Source organism: Dermacentor silvarum, chromosome 2 (genome assembly GCF_013339745.2).
Source record: "Dermacentor silvarum isolate Dsil-2018 chromosome 2, BIME_Dsil_1.4, whole genome shotgun sequence".
Taxonomy (NCBI): Eukaryota; Metazoa; Arthropoda; class Arachnida; order Ixodida; family Ixodidae; genus Dermacentor; species Dermacentor silvarum.
Window position 1 is genome coordinate 189,649,691 of NC_051155.1, and position 18,914 is coordinate 189,668,604.

General features: G+C 52.9%; 1 protein-coding gene across 10 annotated transcripts in view; it reads right to left on the minus strand.

Moving 5' to 3' along the window:
• Positions 1 to 18,914, minus strand: part of LOC119442320 (partitioning defective 3 homolog) — a 214,448-nt gene that overhangs the window by 84,710 nt on the left and 110,824 nt on the right. For 8 of the 10 annotated variants that reach the window (XM_049662051.1, XM_049662048.1, XM_049662052.1 and 5 more), the window contains exon 1: positions 9,277 to 12,894. The exons of 1 other annotated variant lie outside the window; for it this stretch is intronic. In XM_049662051.1, coding sequence (XP_049518008.1) covers positions 9,277 to 9,399 — 123 coding nt within the window. In that variant the 5' untranslated portion in view covers positions 9,400 to 12,894. Of the gene's footprint in view, positions 1 to 9,276; positions 12,896 to 18,914 lie in introns of those variants that run through there. One more of the 10 variants, XM_049662046.1, reaches the window with a different exon arrangement.

The following is an 18,914-nucleotide window of genomic DNA, read 5'->3' on the forward strand; positions in this document are numbered from 1 at the left end:
CTTTTGCGATCACTGTTCATCACTGCATGCGATGCAGTCTTTCGAAGGGGTGTTCGAAGGAAGAACATAGACCTGTAAAGAGGCAAACTGCCGCGTCCTCGTCTGGTATATCTCTGTACTAACTGAGGTACCCCCCCCCCCCCCCCCCCCAAACGCGTGGATGATGCCTCAACGCATCACAGGAGATCGAAATGGGTTCCACGAGTGCATCGCGCACGCCACGGTGGCAACAGCTGCTGCGGGACGTCAACCCAACGTCTCTCGTAATTAAGTAACAGCGCGGCGCCGACACCCTCCGCATGTGCGGGCAGGCACGCCTGGAATGTTCTGCCGTTGCGTAAACGCGAGAGCGAGAGACGTTATATCGACAGCGCTGCCGTCAGGGGCGTAACCTCTGGCGCTCTCGTATCTTATCAGCGATACACGTTAGCGCGCAGTGTATAAGACTCGCTATCGCTCAATCCTGTCATTTATCGGAAACAAAGAGGAGTATAGCAGGCTATGCATATACGGCACAAATAACGGAAGCGCGTGTACACTGAAACATGGCAAGCGCCAAGCCATAAAGTGTAAAAAAATCGTATGTACGTAAAGCATTCATCCCGTACTCACTTCTTCCATTTCAGCTCCCGCTCTTTTTGGTTAACGTTAGCTGGATGACAGTTCCTATAAGACAGACCACCAGACCGCGCGTCTCCTCGTGACGTTGCTCGAATTCTCCCCCTGCGGTGAACTCGTCCGTACAAGTCGCTCCTTAATTGTGAAGCCCTGGAGGCAAACCTTTATTGATTTATTTTTTAGCTCAGCTTTCCGTTAACAGGCCCAGAGGGCATGCGAAACGGCATATTATGAGGCATGACAGACACTTTTGTTATTTTTCATAGCAGCCCTTAAGACAGTTTGACGTGTCATTTCGGTAAAGGCAAATTATAGTAGTGACACCCTACAGTAAACGCAGCCGCGCGACGAGCGCGCCCTCAGCGATAGTCAGCCAAGGCATGTATAGGAGACGCGTATACGCTCTCTCTAAAATACGGCTTTCCGCTCATTAGGCCCGCTCCCCTGCCCCGGAGCATCATCCGCTTTCACTATATAGGGACGACGCTTCCGCTGGCCGCGGGCATACGAGCAAGGTTGCCGACGGTGGAGTTAAGACCTGCTATTTCAGGCATGGCTTGCCCCAAGGGGAACCGATTAGCGGCGTCACGGTGTGAGTCACGGAACAATCGAAGGTCGCGAAAGCCGGGGAATTCTGGGTAACGCATATTATAATGCAGACAAAGTGCCAGCGGCACGACCCGATATCTGTAACTCTCTGTAAACACCGGTACGGAGAAATGGTCCGAGAATATATATACCTTGGTAAATCGTGCATACCAGCTGGGTCGCTTCCCCACGTGCCGTTCGATACGCGTCCAGATTGTGCCGTGGCTCGCAATCTTTCGGTGGGCTAGTGGTTCAGTAGCGCAGCGGTCACGATCACGTCGGTGGAAGTCGCCCACATATATACCGGTTGTACGTCCCACGTAACTTGAGCCAAACTTTTAAAAATAATATGCAAATGCCACGAAACTGGACAGAACCAAGGTAATGTTGTCCACTGTCGCTTGGAGACACTCGGACATTTTTTTTTTCATTCCGCCTTATTACACGATTATTCTTAAATAATGAATCAACTTCTCAAATATTATAGCTGGATTAAAAGTGTCAATGAGAAAATTGTAGAGCAACATGAAAAGCTCCCGATCCAGGTTTCTGTTGCTCAATACGTGGTACATAAAGGTGTTTTTCCAAGCATTTCCAAGCATTTCCAAGCAACAGTTAAATTAAATTACGGGGCTTTACGTGCCAAAACCACGATGTGATTATGAGGCACGCCGTAGTGTCCGGGGGGACTCCGGATTAATTTTGACCACCTGGGGTTCTTTAACGTGCACCTAAATCTAAGTACACGGACGTTTTCGCATTTCGCACCCATCGAAACGCGGCCGCCGTGGTCGGGATTCGATCCCGCGACCTCGTGCTTAGCAGCCCAACACCATAGCCACTAAGCAGACGCGGCGGGTGGGGCCACTCTGTGGTGCCAACATGTGTTTACATACACACGGCAATAAAGAGCAGAAAGAAACTTGTACTGGACGTCCTACAAGTGCGTCTTCCGCATAACGGCGCTCGAACTATACGCCACGCGCGTTCCGGTTAAGTCCGACGCCACTGCGAAGCCGCGCGCGGTCAACGAGAACGTGCGCCATAGCGGCGGCGGCGGTGGCGTGATTGTGTGCAAATGACGGCCACACAGGCCACGCATCCATCGACGCCGAGTACGCACGCGTTCGCAGCCCACGCCAGCTGTCTTCGAAATTATTCGGCGGCCCCGTTTGGTGCGCGCTTGTTGTACACACCCGCTCCTTCCCGACCCTGCTCCTCGGCAACTGCATGGCTGTGCACGCCGCGCGAACGGTCGCGGCCGCGCGCAATGTCGGCACGCACTGCACTGCGAAGGTCAGCGTCGAGGTCCTGTACTGCACGCCAGGCAGGCGCGCTGTGTGAGCTCGCGGTCTTGCGCGCTTCCACAGCTGCGAGCTCTATAGCTCAGTATGCTCGATAAGGCTCGCTATGGTTTTTGTTGTTTATTTGTCTTGCTTGCGCTTGGCGACTGCTGATTAGCCTTGTTTGTTTGTTTCGTGAAGATGACTGCGTACCCTTCCCCGCCTCATTTACGACCGCGCACCGAAGCGACATGTGCATCTCAAGTGTTGATCATTATGAGCTGGTTCACGACGAGGCGCGCATCACCGGCAACGAAGCACGCTTTGACGAACGTAATATAGTCTATTATAGCCGCTAGCGCTGCAGCAGCATGAAGGCTCTTAAGCCAACCAGACTGCGTTTCTATAAGAGGTTAATTGTCACCGCAGTGTGGGAATTAAGCACCGAATCCGCCACGCTTTTCACTCGTAATAACCGAAAAGGGACACTGAAGAGAAATGCTAAATCAATTTAAACTGAAGTATTCTTTCAAAACTCTTTTTTCGTTTATTTCGCGGTAATAAGCTGATAACTCGAAGCGAAAATGGAGTTCTAAGTTCAATTTGAATTTCCCGCCGGAACTCCAGCGCCCCTACGTACGTGTGACGTCCCAGATTTTTTCTCTCGTAATTTGGTTGTTGTAACTTGGTTAAAAGTCCTTGAAAATTGCTGAGTTACGTCTTTGGTCTATTTCGAAATCGAATGTAGTTCATCTTTGCCGATATCAAGTTAACTACGCCGTAGCAGACGCCGTCAAGAATGCATGACGTCACAGCGAGCTGGTGCGGCAACATCAAGGCGGTGTCGCTACTTGTCTCGTCCGTTCTCGCGCCTTTTCTGAGTTACCAAGCCTCCTCTCACGGTTGCTTTCTTCTCTCTCTCGTTAATTGCAGAAGGGAACTTTATTAACGCAGCTTAAGTAACTTTTCTTTCTTTTTAGGCTACCTCTAAAGTTTGAGTTAACACTCGACAGCCTACAGAGCAACTCCAGCGAGCTATAGCTGCCTCGTACAATTTCAAGGATGTCACAAATAAAGCAACGGGGCGGGGGCGCCACTCGGAGTCGCTCGAAGCGTTGTCGTGTTGGCTCCGCCGCGGGCGGGGAACAACGACGGTGACAGACAATGGCCGCACGCAGAGAGCAACGCGGAAACGAACGCCGGCGTCACTCTTTGCGCCAGAACGCGGGCACCGGAAGACGGGCGAGAATTCAGGGCACGCGGCACAACTCGGCGCCGATGTACCGGGTGTGTGTGTGAGCGAAAGGCACGTCGCGTACGGCACAGGTGACTTGAACGGCGTGTATGGCGTAGAGTTTCCAACACAAATTACTAGAGGGAACTCTGGCGCGATTTATTTATAAATGCTCGTGCCATTAGAATCTATCAGTTTCCAATCCATTCGACTGGAATCCCACCACCAATCGATTAAGTGTGCGATTTAAAATTCAAATTAAAGAAAATTTAACGTATCTGTAAAAGATTCCTTGTTTCGAAAAGAAAGAGCAGGTGTTATAAGACAAAGCTGATGCGGAACCTAAAAGGTACCGACCGCGCGTTTAAATTCAGGAATGCAACGCCTGTGCTTGAAATTTGGAACCGCGACACCATAACGTGATGCGGTAGAAATTCTTCAGCGTTATGTTATGTTTTATCTTGTTACTTTTATTTTGATTACGTAATGAGTGTTCACGTATTTGTGCTATACTGTGAACCTTTGTAATGGGGGCTGCGGGCTCGTCAAGCCGCCGAATGGCAGTTTTTATGCGCCGATCCTCTCGTCTGTTTATCGCAATAGTTGAAAATAAATTGCCTAGCGGGTACTGATGGGCTATAGCTGGTAACTCATGATTTTGTTAAGCAGCGCACTTGAAAGAACACGGACACACAAGAAATGGCGAGGACGTGCACAGGCGCTGAAATCATGAAGCTAAATGATGAAATAAATTGATTGATTGATTGATTGATTGACTGATTGTTAGCGCGAGCTGCAATCAGAGCGGTTTAGTCAGCACGGTAATGACGGATAACGCATGGATTTGCCTACCCCGCGTCCGTCCGGCTTCAAACGGCTCCGCGACTTTTGTAATTGATCACTTTCAATAAAATATTTCGTTGTGGATGTAACAAAGAGCGATGATTATGCATGCGTGCAGAGACTTACCTGCCTTCATACGTTTACAAAAAGATAACTACACTTGCCTGTAATTGTAGAAACTTAAGGCGTATTATATCACGCCACACAAAAAAGTCTGAAGCCACAAGCGCGAAGATTGGACAACGCCATGTACCACCCATCGTTTCAACCGTATAGCTGAACAATCGTTGCGCCACGGACAGCTTTTTTTTTTTTTAATAGCAATTTTTGCAGGAAACTGCATGCGTGTAACAGATTGCAACCTCGGACTCAGGTAAGCAGTCACTGCACACTCCACTGCCCGAGCACGCGCGACCCAGTACTGGTCACCGAGGCCGTGTGACACACGAGGCAGCCGATAACGGGGGCCTGCGCGATAACGGCCGACATACCTCCGACTGGAAGGACCTTCGGTCGCGTATATACGTGCCTGGCGTTCTGCGCTTCAAGTGCGAGTGCCTTCTTGACTTCAGTGTTTGCAAACGATAGCGCGTATGAAAAGGTGGTGAAGGGCGCCTTCTCTCTCGCAATCGGGCCGCTGGCCGCTTCCGCCTTCTCACTTTATACAACGTGCTCTGCAGGAAACCATCGGTGACAGCGACCCTGTCGAGTGCATATGTGAGCCGCGCACGGTAGTGGCTGCATTCACACGTAATGCACACGTGCATGAAATGATTTCGCTATCGATACAGGAGACGGCAACTGTAATACGAGGACAATTAAAGGACGCGCTGACAACTCCTTTACGGGACCAACTGCTGATGTCCTATCTACCTCCATTACGGAGAGTTCTCACACTTCCTGATGGGCGAGAGGGAGACAGAGAGAGAGAGAGACTCTTCAACGTATCTTGGAGAGGTTTGATGAGTATGATGAAAAATGACATGCACAGTGGATGTCACAGGCACAGAACATGCACGGAACACACCGCAACGCGTAACATACAAACTAAATAATGTGCACGAGCGTTTTTGCACTTCGCGGCCGGTAATCCAACCCGCGACCACGTGTTCAGCGGAAGGACGCCACATCCGCCGAGCCACCGCGGCGGGTACTGCCTTATCTTACGAGCCCTGAGAAGTCACATATAATATATGGTCGTTGCGTGGTCGGGGGACACATCGCAACTGCACAAACATGATAGGAAGGAACGTTTCACGCTTCGTCAATAACCATTTAAAGAGACACTAACGAGAAACGGTCAATCTTTATAGAGTGATAAAGTATTGTTTCAAAACTAAAATTTTCGTTAATTCAGCGGTATACGTAGGCTGATTGTAAGAAGAGAAAATGAAAGTGCTTTTTTTTTTTTTCTTCTGCGATATCCCAACACTGGTACGTCACAGTGGTGTCAGAGATTTCCAACTCGAATGCTCGGCGTGGGCCACACGTCCTTGCGTCTTTTCTGGCCTTAGCAAACCTCTTTTCGCGATAAGGCTGGCTTCTTTGGCACGCTGGAAGGGTAACTTATTGATAGCAAACGGACTTTGCTGATAGAGTGAACATAATATCTCTATTTAGTGTCCCTTTATGGATGATCTCGAATCCTCACAGTACACGGGTTTCTCGCGTGCACTGAGGCCGTTTTCTGTGCTGCCTGTGGCGCATATAAAATGTCGCCGACCGAAACGTATATCGCCGCAACCCGTTCGTCGGCAGGCGACATAAGCGGTCTCAAAGGGGATACGGCGCGCCACGTTCAACCACCTCGACCCGCAATATGTTGATGACGACAACGGCACCGGGTCCAACCGTTCGACACGGTTGAACGGACCCCGACACGCGCTCTACTCCCTCTCTCCCCGTGGTGGTGGTGGTGTGTGTGTGTTGATGGGGGTGGTGGTGAGGGCGTTCGCTTCAAATGCCTCCCCCGGCCAACGCACGTCTGGGCGGTGAGGCATGTATACGCAGGGCAGAGGCCTGGCCGATAGTACCGCTACATCGGCCGCGCCCGGCCGAGCATGGCGTCGAGCGGCCGGAAGAGCCGTTGCGAATACATCTTCATAATCGGGAAGCGCGCACGCATAACTATGCATGCGACTGATCGCCGGAACCGCAGTACGAGTTACATCGGCACGCAGCTTATGTAGACGCGCGCCCGCATATCCTGCAAGCAGCAGCGGCCACGTCCTCGTGTGGTATACAGGGACTGCGATTGCGCGGACTCAGTGCGGTCACGGTGCATCGCGTTGCGTTTCTGTGACGGGGTAAAAAGAACAGAGCGGTGACATCTGCTGGAAAGAAATTAAGTGGAATTACGGGGTTTTGCGTGCCAAAACCACGATCGGATTATGAGGCACATCCTATAGTGGCGGACTCCGGAATAATTTGGACCACTTGGGGTGCTTTAACGTGCACCTAAATCTAAGTACACGGGTGTTTTCGCATTCCGCAACAAAAGAAATTAAGTGAAAATAGTGCACAAAAAAAAAAAAAAGACGAAACAAGAGCCCGAGGGCGGGGCCGAGGGGAAGGGAATCGGGGGCCGACGAGAACAGACGTTCCTCGCGAATATAATCGGCCAACGAACGCAAGCCTATAGTTGCCCGCGAGGCGCAACTGTCATTGGCGGAGCTGGAGCAAAATAAACGCGCGCGATCTTATCCTCCCCCGACGTGTACGAGGTGGCGCGTACGAAAGTGGCTTCTTCTCGCGCCGATGTAGTACACAGTCGAGGAGCGAGAAAGACGGTGGAGAGCTGAGCGCGCAGTGGAGGTGCAGCAGTCCGCGAGCGACGGGCACAGTTACGTGACCAGCGTACGCCACCACCGAATCAACTCTGGCTGTCTGCACGATGCCCCTGCTGCGCGAACGAAGGGGGGGAGCACAAACCGACAGGGTTAGGCACGACGCCATGCCAAGCCAACGCACCGGAAAGCGGAACGAGCAGGAAGCCGCCGTGCAACACCCCTTCTCCCTCTCTCTCTGGTCCCCCCCCCCTCCCCTTTCATACATACCCACCCCCACCCTCTTTAGAAGCGAAGCGGCAGGTCGCGCCAGGGCTTCCCCATACAGCTGTTCGCAAGAGGGGCCCCGCTGATGGCGGTGCATATAAAGAGCGCGCAGCGCCTCAACGATATATATGCAATATAGAAAAGGGGGCGTCACACACGGAACCTGGCTTACATAAGCACGCCAGCCACTACGCCGCTTCGACGAAGAGCGCTCGTAAATACAAAGTGGGGTTCACGCATTCTGCGGGTTGGTTTCAGTTCGGTGCTAACTAGGGATGCCCTAAAGTAAAACTTAAAACCTCCCTGGTGCTAACAGTGGTTCGAGCTTTAAAAAGCAAGCAGCGCTTCCGCTTTAACTTGTCGTGTTGAAATGGGGAGACGAGGAACGCATTTGGCGACGAATCTCCGGCGTGGCGTCGGTGCCATGATTTTTATTTTCGCTGTGCGAAGACTACCGATCGAAATGTGCTGGTTTCCTATCAAAGTACATGCATTAATGGAGCGCATTTCGACCGTTGTAGCAAGCGTGGTGAGCACGCTCACTGAAAGGGACGTCTCGACGACACGCTGAAAATGCCTACGTTACAAGTGGTCACCACTTGAGAATTCTCAAGTTCTTGGGGACATAGAAAGCTAAGGAGGCAGGGGCATATAGACAGACAATTACTTAAAAGCTAGCTATATACTTCGGGTGCATTATTTCTGGCAAGTCCTAATGTTTAGGTATCGCTGTAAAAACCAGCTAATTTCTTCCCCATCTGGCAGTGATGCCTGCAATAGCGTGGTGCACTGAGTCTGTGTACCCGATAAAACAGACTTCATACTTAAAGTTTAGATTCCAGAGCACATACATTGACTGCGAGGGACCCCTCATTGACCGCATGGCTTCTTTCCTTTACTCGTGCAGACGACAGCGAGTTTAAAAAAAAGTACCGACTTGGCATGCGTATAGTAGGCAGTCTAATGAGGAATACACCAACGCAATTTAGTTTTATTTATTTATTTATTTCGTTTAACGTCCCGCGGAAGCTCAGGGAATATATGAAAGGCGCCGTATATAGTGGAAAACAGCGGATAGATTTTGACCACTTGGGATTTTTTCAACCTGCTGTCAAAGCTCGGTACACGAACGCTTTTCCCATTCTGTTCCCTTTAGAGTGTGCCCGCATCCGTGAATTGAACCCGCGACCTCGAGCTCAGCGCCAGGACGCCACATAGGAACAGAATCAGCGGCCATGCACGGCAGGTGCATCGACGTCGGCCGAGACTACACGTTATTCTCGGAGAGCACATGCTAATTGAAGATAGGCACGCCCTCTTGAAGATACGCATGCCGCATCCAGCCACTCCCAAGCTGTTTACCTTTCTCGACGAACGAACGACAACGAAAAGACATTCCGTGGGAACGTTGGCGCCGAATTCACGGTGCACGCATGCGCGCTCATTATCGCTGCTCCGCGTACCGTCTGCTACTCTAAAACTGCAGTGGCGGCCTATAATAGGCGAAGTGAAGGCAACGCGTTTCGTATTCAAAGGGCGTGCTGTATACGTGCACATTCAAAAGAGGCCGCGCGCGCGCACAAGCGACGTGCCACACGGCGACGTCTCGAGCACGAGCGCGTAGCAGCAGCGCAGCAGCAGCAAGCGGAATCCATACCTGAGGAGCGGCTGCGGCTGCGATGCATCCCCTGGCGTGCACCTTGGCCAAATCGTAGCGCTTGGAGCGGCGGGTCAGGCATCCGGCCGCGATCTTCGCGGCCCTGGCCACCAGCTCAGACATGGCTTCGGCCGGGACGCTCACCGCACCGTCACCATATCACCACGAAGCGCACCGACACAACACGCACGAACACAGAGCCGCGACTACGACAAGCGGTCCGTGGGAACGCGGTTACCACACTCCGGTTCGCACAGGAGCGCTCGCGGCAGTATAGCAAGAGCCGGCTACCACAGTCACAGCGGAGAACGAGAACAGTGGCGCTAAAGATGTAAAATGAAAAAAAAAAAAAGCGAAAGAAGGGAGAAACTGTACTCCGAGGCACAAGGTGAAGGAGGCGACGGGGGCTGACGAGGGTTGAAGCTTGCGTGTGCTGCACACAAGCAGTGCTCGGTGCTCGCGGGGTGCGTACGGTTTGGCGCACAAAACTGTGACGCTCGCCGAGCTGCCTCGAGGGATGAAGATCTTCACGGCGAAGAAGAAGAGCAGGGCAGCGACGCCGCACTTCGAGGACAATGAGCGATTTCGCCGTCTCCGCAAAGAGGGCTTCAAGGTGGGCTTACTCCTCCAGAGGAAGCACACGTGCGATGACGGCTGCGACGACCGCGCGAACAATATAGATCCAGGTCAGACCTTCAAGACAAAGAAGGTCCGATGTCCGTCCAACTTTTCTCGGTCAATCTTGATGTCGTTTTGAGAGCACGCTCGCCGAGAAAAGGTGCAGGAACGGCTCTCCCCAATTAAAGCCCTCGGTGCCAAGAGAGGTCGCGGAGCGCCGCACGAACAGGAGCTAAGATCCGAATGGCAGGCATCGCGACAATATACTGTCAGCGTGAGTCCGACGGGCTGCGATCAAGTCAGTTCGACGTGTTCCTCTCTTCAAGAAGGTGCCCCGGCGGCAGAGCGGAGTAATGGTCACTCCGATGAGGTCCTTGAAGCGAAAAAAGCCAACACGGCGTCACCTCACACCTATCACCAACTGAGTGGCCACGGGAACGCTTCCGCTGAGCAAGAGAAGCGAGCCTGGGAACAGCGGGCACGTCGAGCGCCCGTGGACTCTTGCTCGCACCTGACACCAGCGACGGTATACAGTGCGCGATCGTCAGGCCGGACTCGGGCAACGGTGGATCGTGTGGCAGTGCGCAGCTATAGGGCAGGTGGTTAGCGCGATGAGCACCGTGTATCCGCGACAGACCGGTGAGGTGGGAAGGTATGCCGCGCGTCGTCGCCGCGCCAAGCACACACGGCGGCGCCCGTAGCGAAACCCGCCCACTTTAGGCGGCGGCGGCGGTCGACCGCGCTTATCAATCACACGGCGATGAGGCGACGGCGGCAGAGAGGAGAGAGACGACGTCCGTCCAGCCGCCGCCACAGGTCGTCCGTCGTCGACACGTTACGGCTGAAAGCACTGCTCGGCCGAAACCACGCACCGCTGCCACTGCATGCAGAGAGGGGGCCACTTGAACGGGCGACTGTGTTTTTACTTCTTTTTCACGAAGAGGGTTCGACAAGGGAACCCCGAAGAACGGTAGGTCGCAAGCCGGTAAGGGGGATACGGCACGGTGCGCTCTTCTCTCTCGGCGCTGTCTTCCTTTCCGATCGTCGGTCCGTCCCTCTTCTCTGCAGAGAAGGTGGTGCAGATCGCGTTTCGCGACGACCGTTGCGCTTGGGGATTCTTCTTTCGTGCCTATAGCTGCCTGTTGCTCTCCACTGAGTACGCCTCTCCGCCCGCTTCCGGCCTGTCGGCCAGGCGGTGGCTGTGGCTGTGGAAGGGGCAATCTATAGCAGTAGAGCTAGACTACACGCACGTACACACGCACGGTCGCAAACGGAAGCTTCTAGTTTTCCTGCTGCGCGCGAGAAAAAGAAATACGAACAACAAAAACCGCCATTCCTCACCGTCTGGCCGTATCGCCGCTGCTCTCGTACGGCCTCCTTCCCGAGAGAGGGAGCGCAGAGAACAGCCTAAGCGGCGGCCGAAGCCGACACCGATCGCCGTCGCATCCGATTCCGGGAAAGGAAGATTGCTTGTCGCGGTCGATTTTCAACCCGCTGTTGAGCTGAGTGTAAGCTCTGTTCCAACTCTGTGCGGCAACGTCTGCCAGCAAGAGAAGTTAGCACTGAAGAAATGAGTGCTACAGAGCGATGACAGAGAGGTGGTGGTTGACAGCTCCCAACAACGCGTGATAGCAGATGAGGAGACGACTGCGTGTATTGGCGGAGTTTCGTTCTTGCACTGACGGCTTCAGGGTAGCAGGCTCGACGCTTTGCAAGCTCTGAGACGACGGTGTCAAGGAAGGCAGCGGCAACTCGCTGAGGTACGTCTGCGTAGTTTGAGGCTCCACTCGCCCAATGAGTCCATTGCCAGCGAGTACGCGTAGACTTGTACGAAACTTTCAGCAGCCGCCGCTTCACTACTCGATCGTTGTCCTACAGAGGCGAGGCAGCGCGGACCCCAACGGCTGTGTGCATGCACACAGAAACGGTGCCGCCGTTTTGCTACACCACACTCGACGCGAGGGCTGTCAGCTGCTTTGCGGCCGACAAAAAAGAAGAAAACAGGTGACGGAGCCCGCCAAGCGCAAACAGGCAGATGCGGCACGTCAAGCCGCTATACCTTAACAGTCCCGACGTCTTCGGTGCAGTGTACGCTTGGACGCTAAGCGTTCGATGCCGTTGGGAGCGTCGACGCCGCTCTGTACCACACGTCAAGAGGGAGCACGACGACACACACACACAACACGCGGACTCGAGCACGGGCCAACGAGCGCCGGTCGCAGCGACGGCAGCAAACAGCTCATGCGCCGCGCGCACACGCACACACAACGCGCGTCGAGAGAGAGCGAGCGCTCGCGGGCGTTTTATGCGCGGCGGAAGTCAGCTGGCCTCGGGACGCTGAACGACGACGACGCTCGGTTCCAACGGCGCAGTCGGCGGCAGTGCCAACATCCGTGCAGCCAGGGCGTGTGTGTGTGTGTCTGACGCGGGATGCGCTTCTCCCGAGGCTTCGCTGACCCAAAACCGATGACAACGTCAGCGGCGGATATACTGTCTTCGCCGCGATGTCGAGGTAGCACTCACGGAAGATACCGAATTTACTACAGGAATGGCAATCTACGCATCCAAGCGAAGTGGCCAGACTTTAGATGCACGGCTGAACGACGGGTAGCGGTACTTGGGTCTCGGGGAGCCGTGGCTGGGCTATTGCCGAGTAAGACACACGCTCACACACACACAAGACGGGCCCGCGAGGAAGGCGCGACCAGTCAGCTGGGCCGGTGGTGCAACGGACGCCGGGTACAGTTCGCGCGCGGCGCAGTCCGCCGGCACGCAGTCGGCCGTGGAAGATGAAGCCCCGGCGGGCATGCGTCCTCGCCGCGTCGGCGGGCGAGAAAGAAGCCTCGTCGACGTCGTCCACCGGCGGCGGCAGCGAAGAACCAGGTTACTGGAACTAACGACTCGGGCCAGCGGCGCTAGCGGCTCCAGCGAGACGGCGACGAGCAACTCCACCGCCGCCAGCGCGCGCGCTCCACGGCGCAGCGATCCCCTCATCTGGCGCGGCGCGAGCACTCGTCCAACGCTAGCGGCAACGGCGACGTCGACGCGACGAGGAGGAGGAAAAGGCGCCGCAGAGAAAAACCTGTTGCGCCGAGCAGACATGCCAGGAATGCGCTGAAGCCACGCGCGCGCCCGCTCTCATACGCACGCACAACAGTTATTTCTTTCTCAGTCTCTCGTTTTCTTTATTTTCGTGCGGACGCATATAACACTATATGGTGCGAGCGCACACAGCGACACCAGGCAAGCAGCGTACGCCGGTGCGAGACGTCCATCACCCGCGGCCCACGCAGTGCATACCAAAGCTGCCGCCAAACGGCCTCGTCCGAAAGAAGCGGCAACGGACCGTCCGCTCGAAGCGCGCGGGACAGGACACCGGAGGACACGCGCTCCCATCGCGCGAAGAGAGGCGGCAGAGGAATGCATCAGATGAGGGGATGCCAGGTGGTCATTCTCCCCTTCGGCCTCGGTATCAAACGCGACAACTGCCCCCCCCCCCCCCCCCCCCCCCCGTCTAACATGTCAGCCTCTCTTCTTCAGCGCAGAGTGATAGAAATAAAATTTGCCGCGCTCTGCGCTGATGGACGCAACGGTCGAAAGCGGAAACCGCAGACGGACGACATCGATGCGCCAGTCGACCGTGCGTGGACGAAGGGTGCGCGAAAGCCACGAACGTAGCTATACGACTTCGAAGGCGTCAGTGCATACAGATAACTCGATAAGCGTTCCACGTTGAAGGAGAAACCGAAAGAAGGACACTGCAGGTGACATTCCGCAATGTCGCTATACGCTGCGATTACATGATGCCGGAAGCTTTCAGTCACTCAAACGTCACGCCACAGCTCTGGATGCCCAAATTTACTGAACACGAAATGTGTAAGAAAGCATCAAGACCAAAAGGGCAACTAAAAGGGTCTAACGCGCGAAACATTCATGGCGTATCACCCGGTCGGGCGAATTACCTATGCTATACGCTATATGCATGTAAGTAGTTAATACATATACGTTGTGTGCATGCATAAACACGCACGAGATAATGACATGCGATCGGAGCCCAGACAGAGAGAAACAAAGGAAGGCAGGGAGGTTAACCAGACGGCGCAGTTATACACGCCCGGTTAATATAGTTATGCGCTTAGCACAGTTCGCCAATTCGATGTATACGTATCAAGGCGGTTGTTCGCAAGATGCGTGTTATAAACAAAGCAAGGAGTGCCACGCGAACAGTCAGCGCGACTTTCACTGTTTATTTACTTGACCGTTCCTGCGGCCAACTCACGTGTCCAGCGCGTTACACACGTGGTTGCTGCCGTGGGCGCGCCTGAATCTGACAGCGGCGCTACGGCTGCATGCAAGCGTCCAGAGGGGCTGCATGCAAGAAGACAGGCAGGTGCTCGGATGAACGAAAGACCAAGACAAGCACGCCCGTTCTATAGGGTCGACGACCTCGAGCTACGACGCAGGTCAAGTGGGAGGCGACGGAAGGAGACCCGCTGGCCCAGAGCGGTGCGCCGCGCTCCGTCCGCGCCCACCGCAGGTCAAACAGTTATCGACACCGTTTCGCAGTGCACTGCTGCATGCACCTACTACTATAAGCCGCCGACGACGACTACGAAGAGCGACAGCCATACAGTGCGATTGTGCCGTCTACACGCGGCATGCTGTCAAGAGTTCAAGCGCCCCTTATAGGCGCCTGTCACATATATACATGAATGGGCGAGACAAGCGCGCTGCGTCTGCCGCAGCTCTACGAGCGTCAGCCCCACCCGTTTCAATATTTTCGTACCTCGCTCTCAATTTGAGAACGGGTGTGGGCGTGGTTAACTCACTGTGGAGTTTTAACTTCCCAAGCCGCAGTAGGGGAAGGTGGCCCTGGATAAACTTGACTATATACCACTACCCGACTTCGCTTCCATCGGAATGCAGCGGGCGTTTGAACCCGAGATCACGAGCTCGGCAGTAGAACGCCACGGAGACACTGATAAATCGCGGCTGCTTGCGTATATATTTCATAAGGAGAACTATGCTCTATATACAATGAATGCAGAACATTTACGTTGGTTTAGTCGAGAGCCAATCTGCCGTGCAAGAATGCAGAGCGAGCACTGGGATATGCTTCGAGCATGATACACCCTTTGTGACAAGCCCTTGTCCCAAAGGGTCGATCGATATATAAGTGAGCGAAGCGGGTGCAAACAATGCGAAAATGCGCAACTGTAAGAGGGCGTCCTGCTCAAAACTTCAATAATGCCTCCCGCGAATAAAAAAGTGCCAAGACGGTGCTGCCGTGTAATAAGTCACCGTGTAATAAGCATTAATTCCTTACTCAACGAATATTTCGTACACCACTGCACTTAATTAGTTAACCATGCATACAGATATATATACAGGGTGTCCAGCTATCACGCAGCACGATTTAAAATAAAGAGGAACGGAGTTACGCGAAGCAAACCTAGTGCTTATTGTTTCCAGTACAGTGGAGTAGCCGTCAGTATTTTTTTTTGTTACTGAGATTGAATTAATTAATTGGAATTAATTATCTAACTCGAGAAGTACTGTCCTAATTATCAAAGTTTCAATGAGAAAGTTGTAGAGCAGCATGAAAAACTCCCGATACAGCTTTCTGTTGCTCAATACGTGCTCCATAAAAGTGTTTTTCCAAGTATGAAAGACGCCCGCGAATACACGCAAAGTGCCTCGAGCGGCCCGTCGTGCGGCAATTCTGCGTGTATTCGCGGGCTTATTTCACACTCGGAAAAACACATTTATGTAGCACGTATACTACTGAGCAACAAAAAGCTGTATGGGAAGTTTTTCATGTTGCTCTACAACTTTCTCATTGACACTTTGATAATTAGGACAGTACTTCTCGAGTTAGATAATTAATTCCAATTAATTAATTCAATCTCAGTAACGAAAAAAATACTGGCGGCTACTCCACTGTACTGGAAACAATAAGCACTAGGTTTGCTCCACGTAACGCCGTTCCTCTTTTTTTTTAAATCGTGCTGCGTGATAGCTGGGACACCCTGTATATACTCACGAACACCATGCAGTATATAAACGAAAGGCCACGGGAAAGCGCAATGCATGTCAAGTTAGTATAGCGTACACGGTGTCTGCGTGGTCAGCGTATACAGCGACAAACCACGGAAGAAGGCGAGACGTTCGGGAAAACAAGAAGTTTGAGAGACTTCCTATAGGGTACCTCGGTGCCCCAGGAGCGGGCGCATCAGGGCAGCATATAGACTGACCGATCCCACCCATCTGCGACTACACATATCCACCGACGGTTGGCGCGAGGCCGCTGTCCAAACGAGCACGGGAAGGAAAATAAGGGCAATGACCGTGAAACGTAAGCAGTATATGCCATAGAAAGAAGTAACCAGAGTTGCTACAAGGACAGCTAAAAGAGGGAAAAAAAGAAAAGTAAAACACCTGGAGGCGTTGCCTCCACAGCGCGGTGATTGTCATTATACGCGGGGCCCTCTATATATATGTAGGTCGGCACTCGTTGGCACAGCGAGTGCTTGAGTAGACGCTGCAGTCAGCTCTGATTGCGCCGCTGGCACCAGGGCGCATCGTTTCAAGGGCGGCAGCGCCGTCTGCCTTCACACCGAAGAAGAATCGCCGCAACCTTGCGTAACAGCCTGGAGGCAACACCGTTCTGCTTGTCGCCGCCCCGGAGGACGCCACGGCGCAGAATCGTGCATGCGCGACCGCGGTTTATTTAGGTATATACAGTATATCCCTATAAGTCCCATATAGGACAGGCTCAGCTGAAGCAAGGTAAAGGTAATGGGAGATCATTGGGAGATGCATTCGTTCAATAGTGAACACAGAACGGCATGATGATGGTGATGATGGGAAACGAGCGAGACTGATGCAGAGAAGATGACCACCCTGCTATATATATATATATATATATATAAACAGTTCCCGTAAAGGTGCCCAAACTGCTGCAGACACGCGATATGTGTATCGTTCATATCACTTACAGGCTTGTGCAAAGTGCCTGAAGCAGTGCAGCGCACTCCCCGATATGACTGTGAACGGCAAGCATTGGCCTCTTCGTTAGCGCCAATTGGCAACAGGCCGTTGAGCGAAGAAGTGCTAGGTGGGCCCTTGGCAGGACATTACATCAACGAAGCGAGCCATCAAGACACCCTTAGAATTTATTTTGTTGACACATCACCAGGTTCACGGTTGCGAATGGGCCCTCCGTATTCGTCCGGAGGGCCTATAGTCACGTCCTGTCCTCAGCATCACTTTTCAGTACACTAGCTCCTTCAAAGCGATATCTTTTTTCACATACTTCTCACACTTTCGATGGTTATGGATGGACGGCAATCTCGCAGGATAAACTGGAGAGAGTAGCAAGATAGCGAATCAACGTGGCGACGGATAGATAATTTGACAAGCTAAAGATTGCAAAGATGTGCGATGACATATGAAGCGTACGGCTTTCTTCAAGACAAATTCAATTCTGTCGCTCCAGTGGACCATTTTGCCTGTGGATTCCATACAGCCGAGCCATAAACAAAAACACGATGAAGGGAAGCTTTATAACTGAGGAGTCTCGTGTTAAGAGGGGTCGAACGTAAGGTATAGTAGCAGATAGCGAATATTTTTAAGCCCGCGGTTACACATCTGTTATACGTGATGATACCAATACATATCCTTCGAGAAAAGAATACAGCGTAAAGAACAATCAAAATAACAATATGAAGGAGAAAGCGCAGCAGGTCTCTGTACAGGGCTCGTGTTTCCATCGGGGTGCGAGGAAGCATAACCCTCTCGGGAGCGTAAAAGCAAACGTGCTGCAGCTGCCCTTAGTGTTTATACGAGCCGGTGCTTACGTACCGTTCACAACAGCCGTAAATATCGAAGCCTACAATTTAGCCTGCCTCGCTTCCTTTCTCGTTAAGTGCGCGTGAACATTGATTGTAGTAAACAAAAACTGGGACCATAACAGTTCAGGGGGCATCATGGCAACGCCCAGAAAGCTATCGTTGGAAAGTCGGTCGAAATCTCGGGACGCACGGCTCCCGCCTGCAGCTGTGAAGCGACATAGCCCGTGCCCCCCCCCCCCCCCCCCCCCCCCTTAAAGGCCTCCGCCACCCAATTCCCATCGCTGACACACACGGGTAGTTCAAACGTACCACACGCACGGGCGTATGCTCGTGACGTCACTTCGCGCGGCGACAGGGACTAGTGCCAATTCGAGGGGAACGTGACAACAGACACGCCCAAACGCATTGACTCGCAATCCGCGCGGGCGAAAAAACGAGAAAACACGACAAAAACCACCGGAGGTGCATGTCGTTCAAAAAACAACGGGCCTATTGTCGAGCGTCGGCGCTTATGCATTTCCGTATGCGGCTTAGTTAGGAGCCGCAACAGACCCGCGCCCTTCTCTGGCGTGGCCTTCAAACGAAGGCCCGAGCGCCTTTTTTAACGCGTTTGAGGAGCAAGTTGCCAAAGCACTTCTTCGAAGAACGCGTCGAAGGTGCGCTGATGAAATCAATGAGTACATAAAATTCGGAAGACAAGAGGCGTCACGCGGCGAGTACACGCCCGACCGGGTGTTACGCCATTTGTCCTAAACGGTGGCAGCAGGGCGGGGCTCTTGTTTGGTAATTTATCATCGCGACTGCAGTGCTTCAGGGGCGGAAGGCGAAACGGATTGTGAAGACCCGTGTTTTCATTTAACAGTGCGTGCGTTTGTGGAATGTATGTGTGCTGTGCACCAGTTACAGAAAGCACATCGTCGCAACAGTATATACTATGTTTCTATCTGCAACAACAAAATAGGAAACGCAAGGAAGCGAATTTAGTTAAATGTCCGGAAATCCTAAGTGACTGTCAATACGTATAATCCCCCATTACTGAGGTACAAGAATGCAGAGAATACGGTCCACTCTTGAAGGAACCGAACTGCATACCTTTTCGACTATATATCGCAAGTATAGTGACTGACATAATGAATTCGGTGGACATTCACGCGTAAAATAACTATG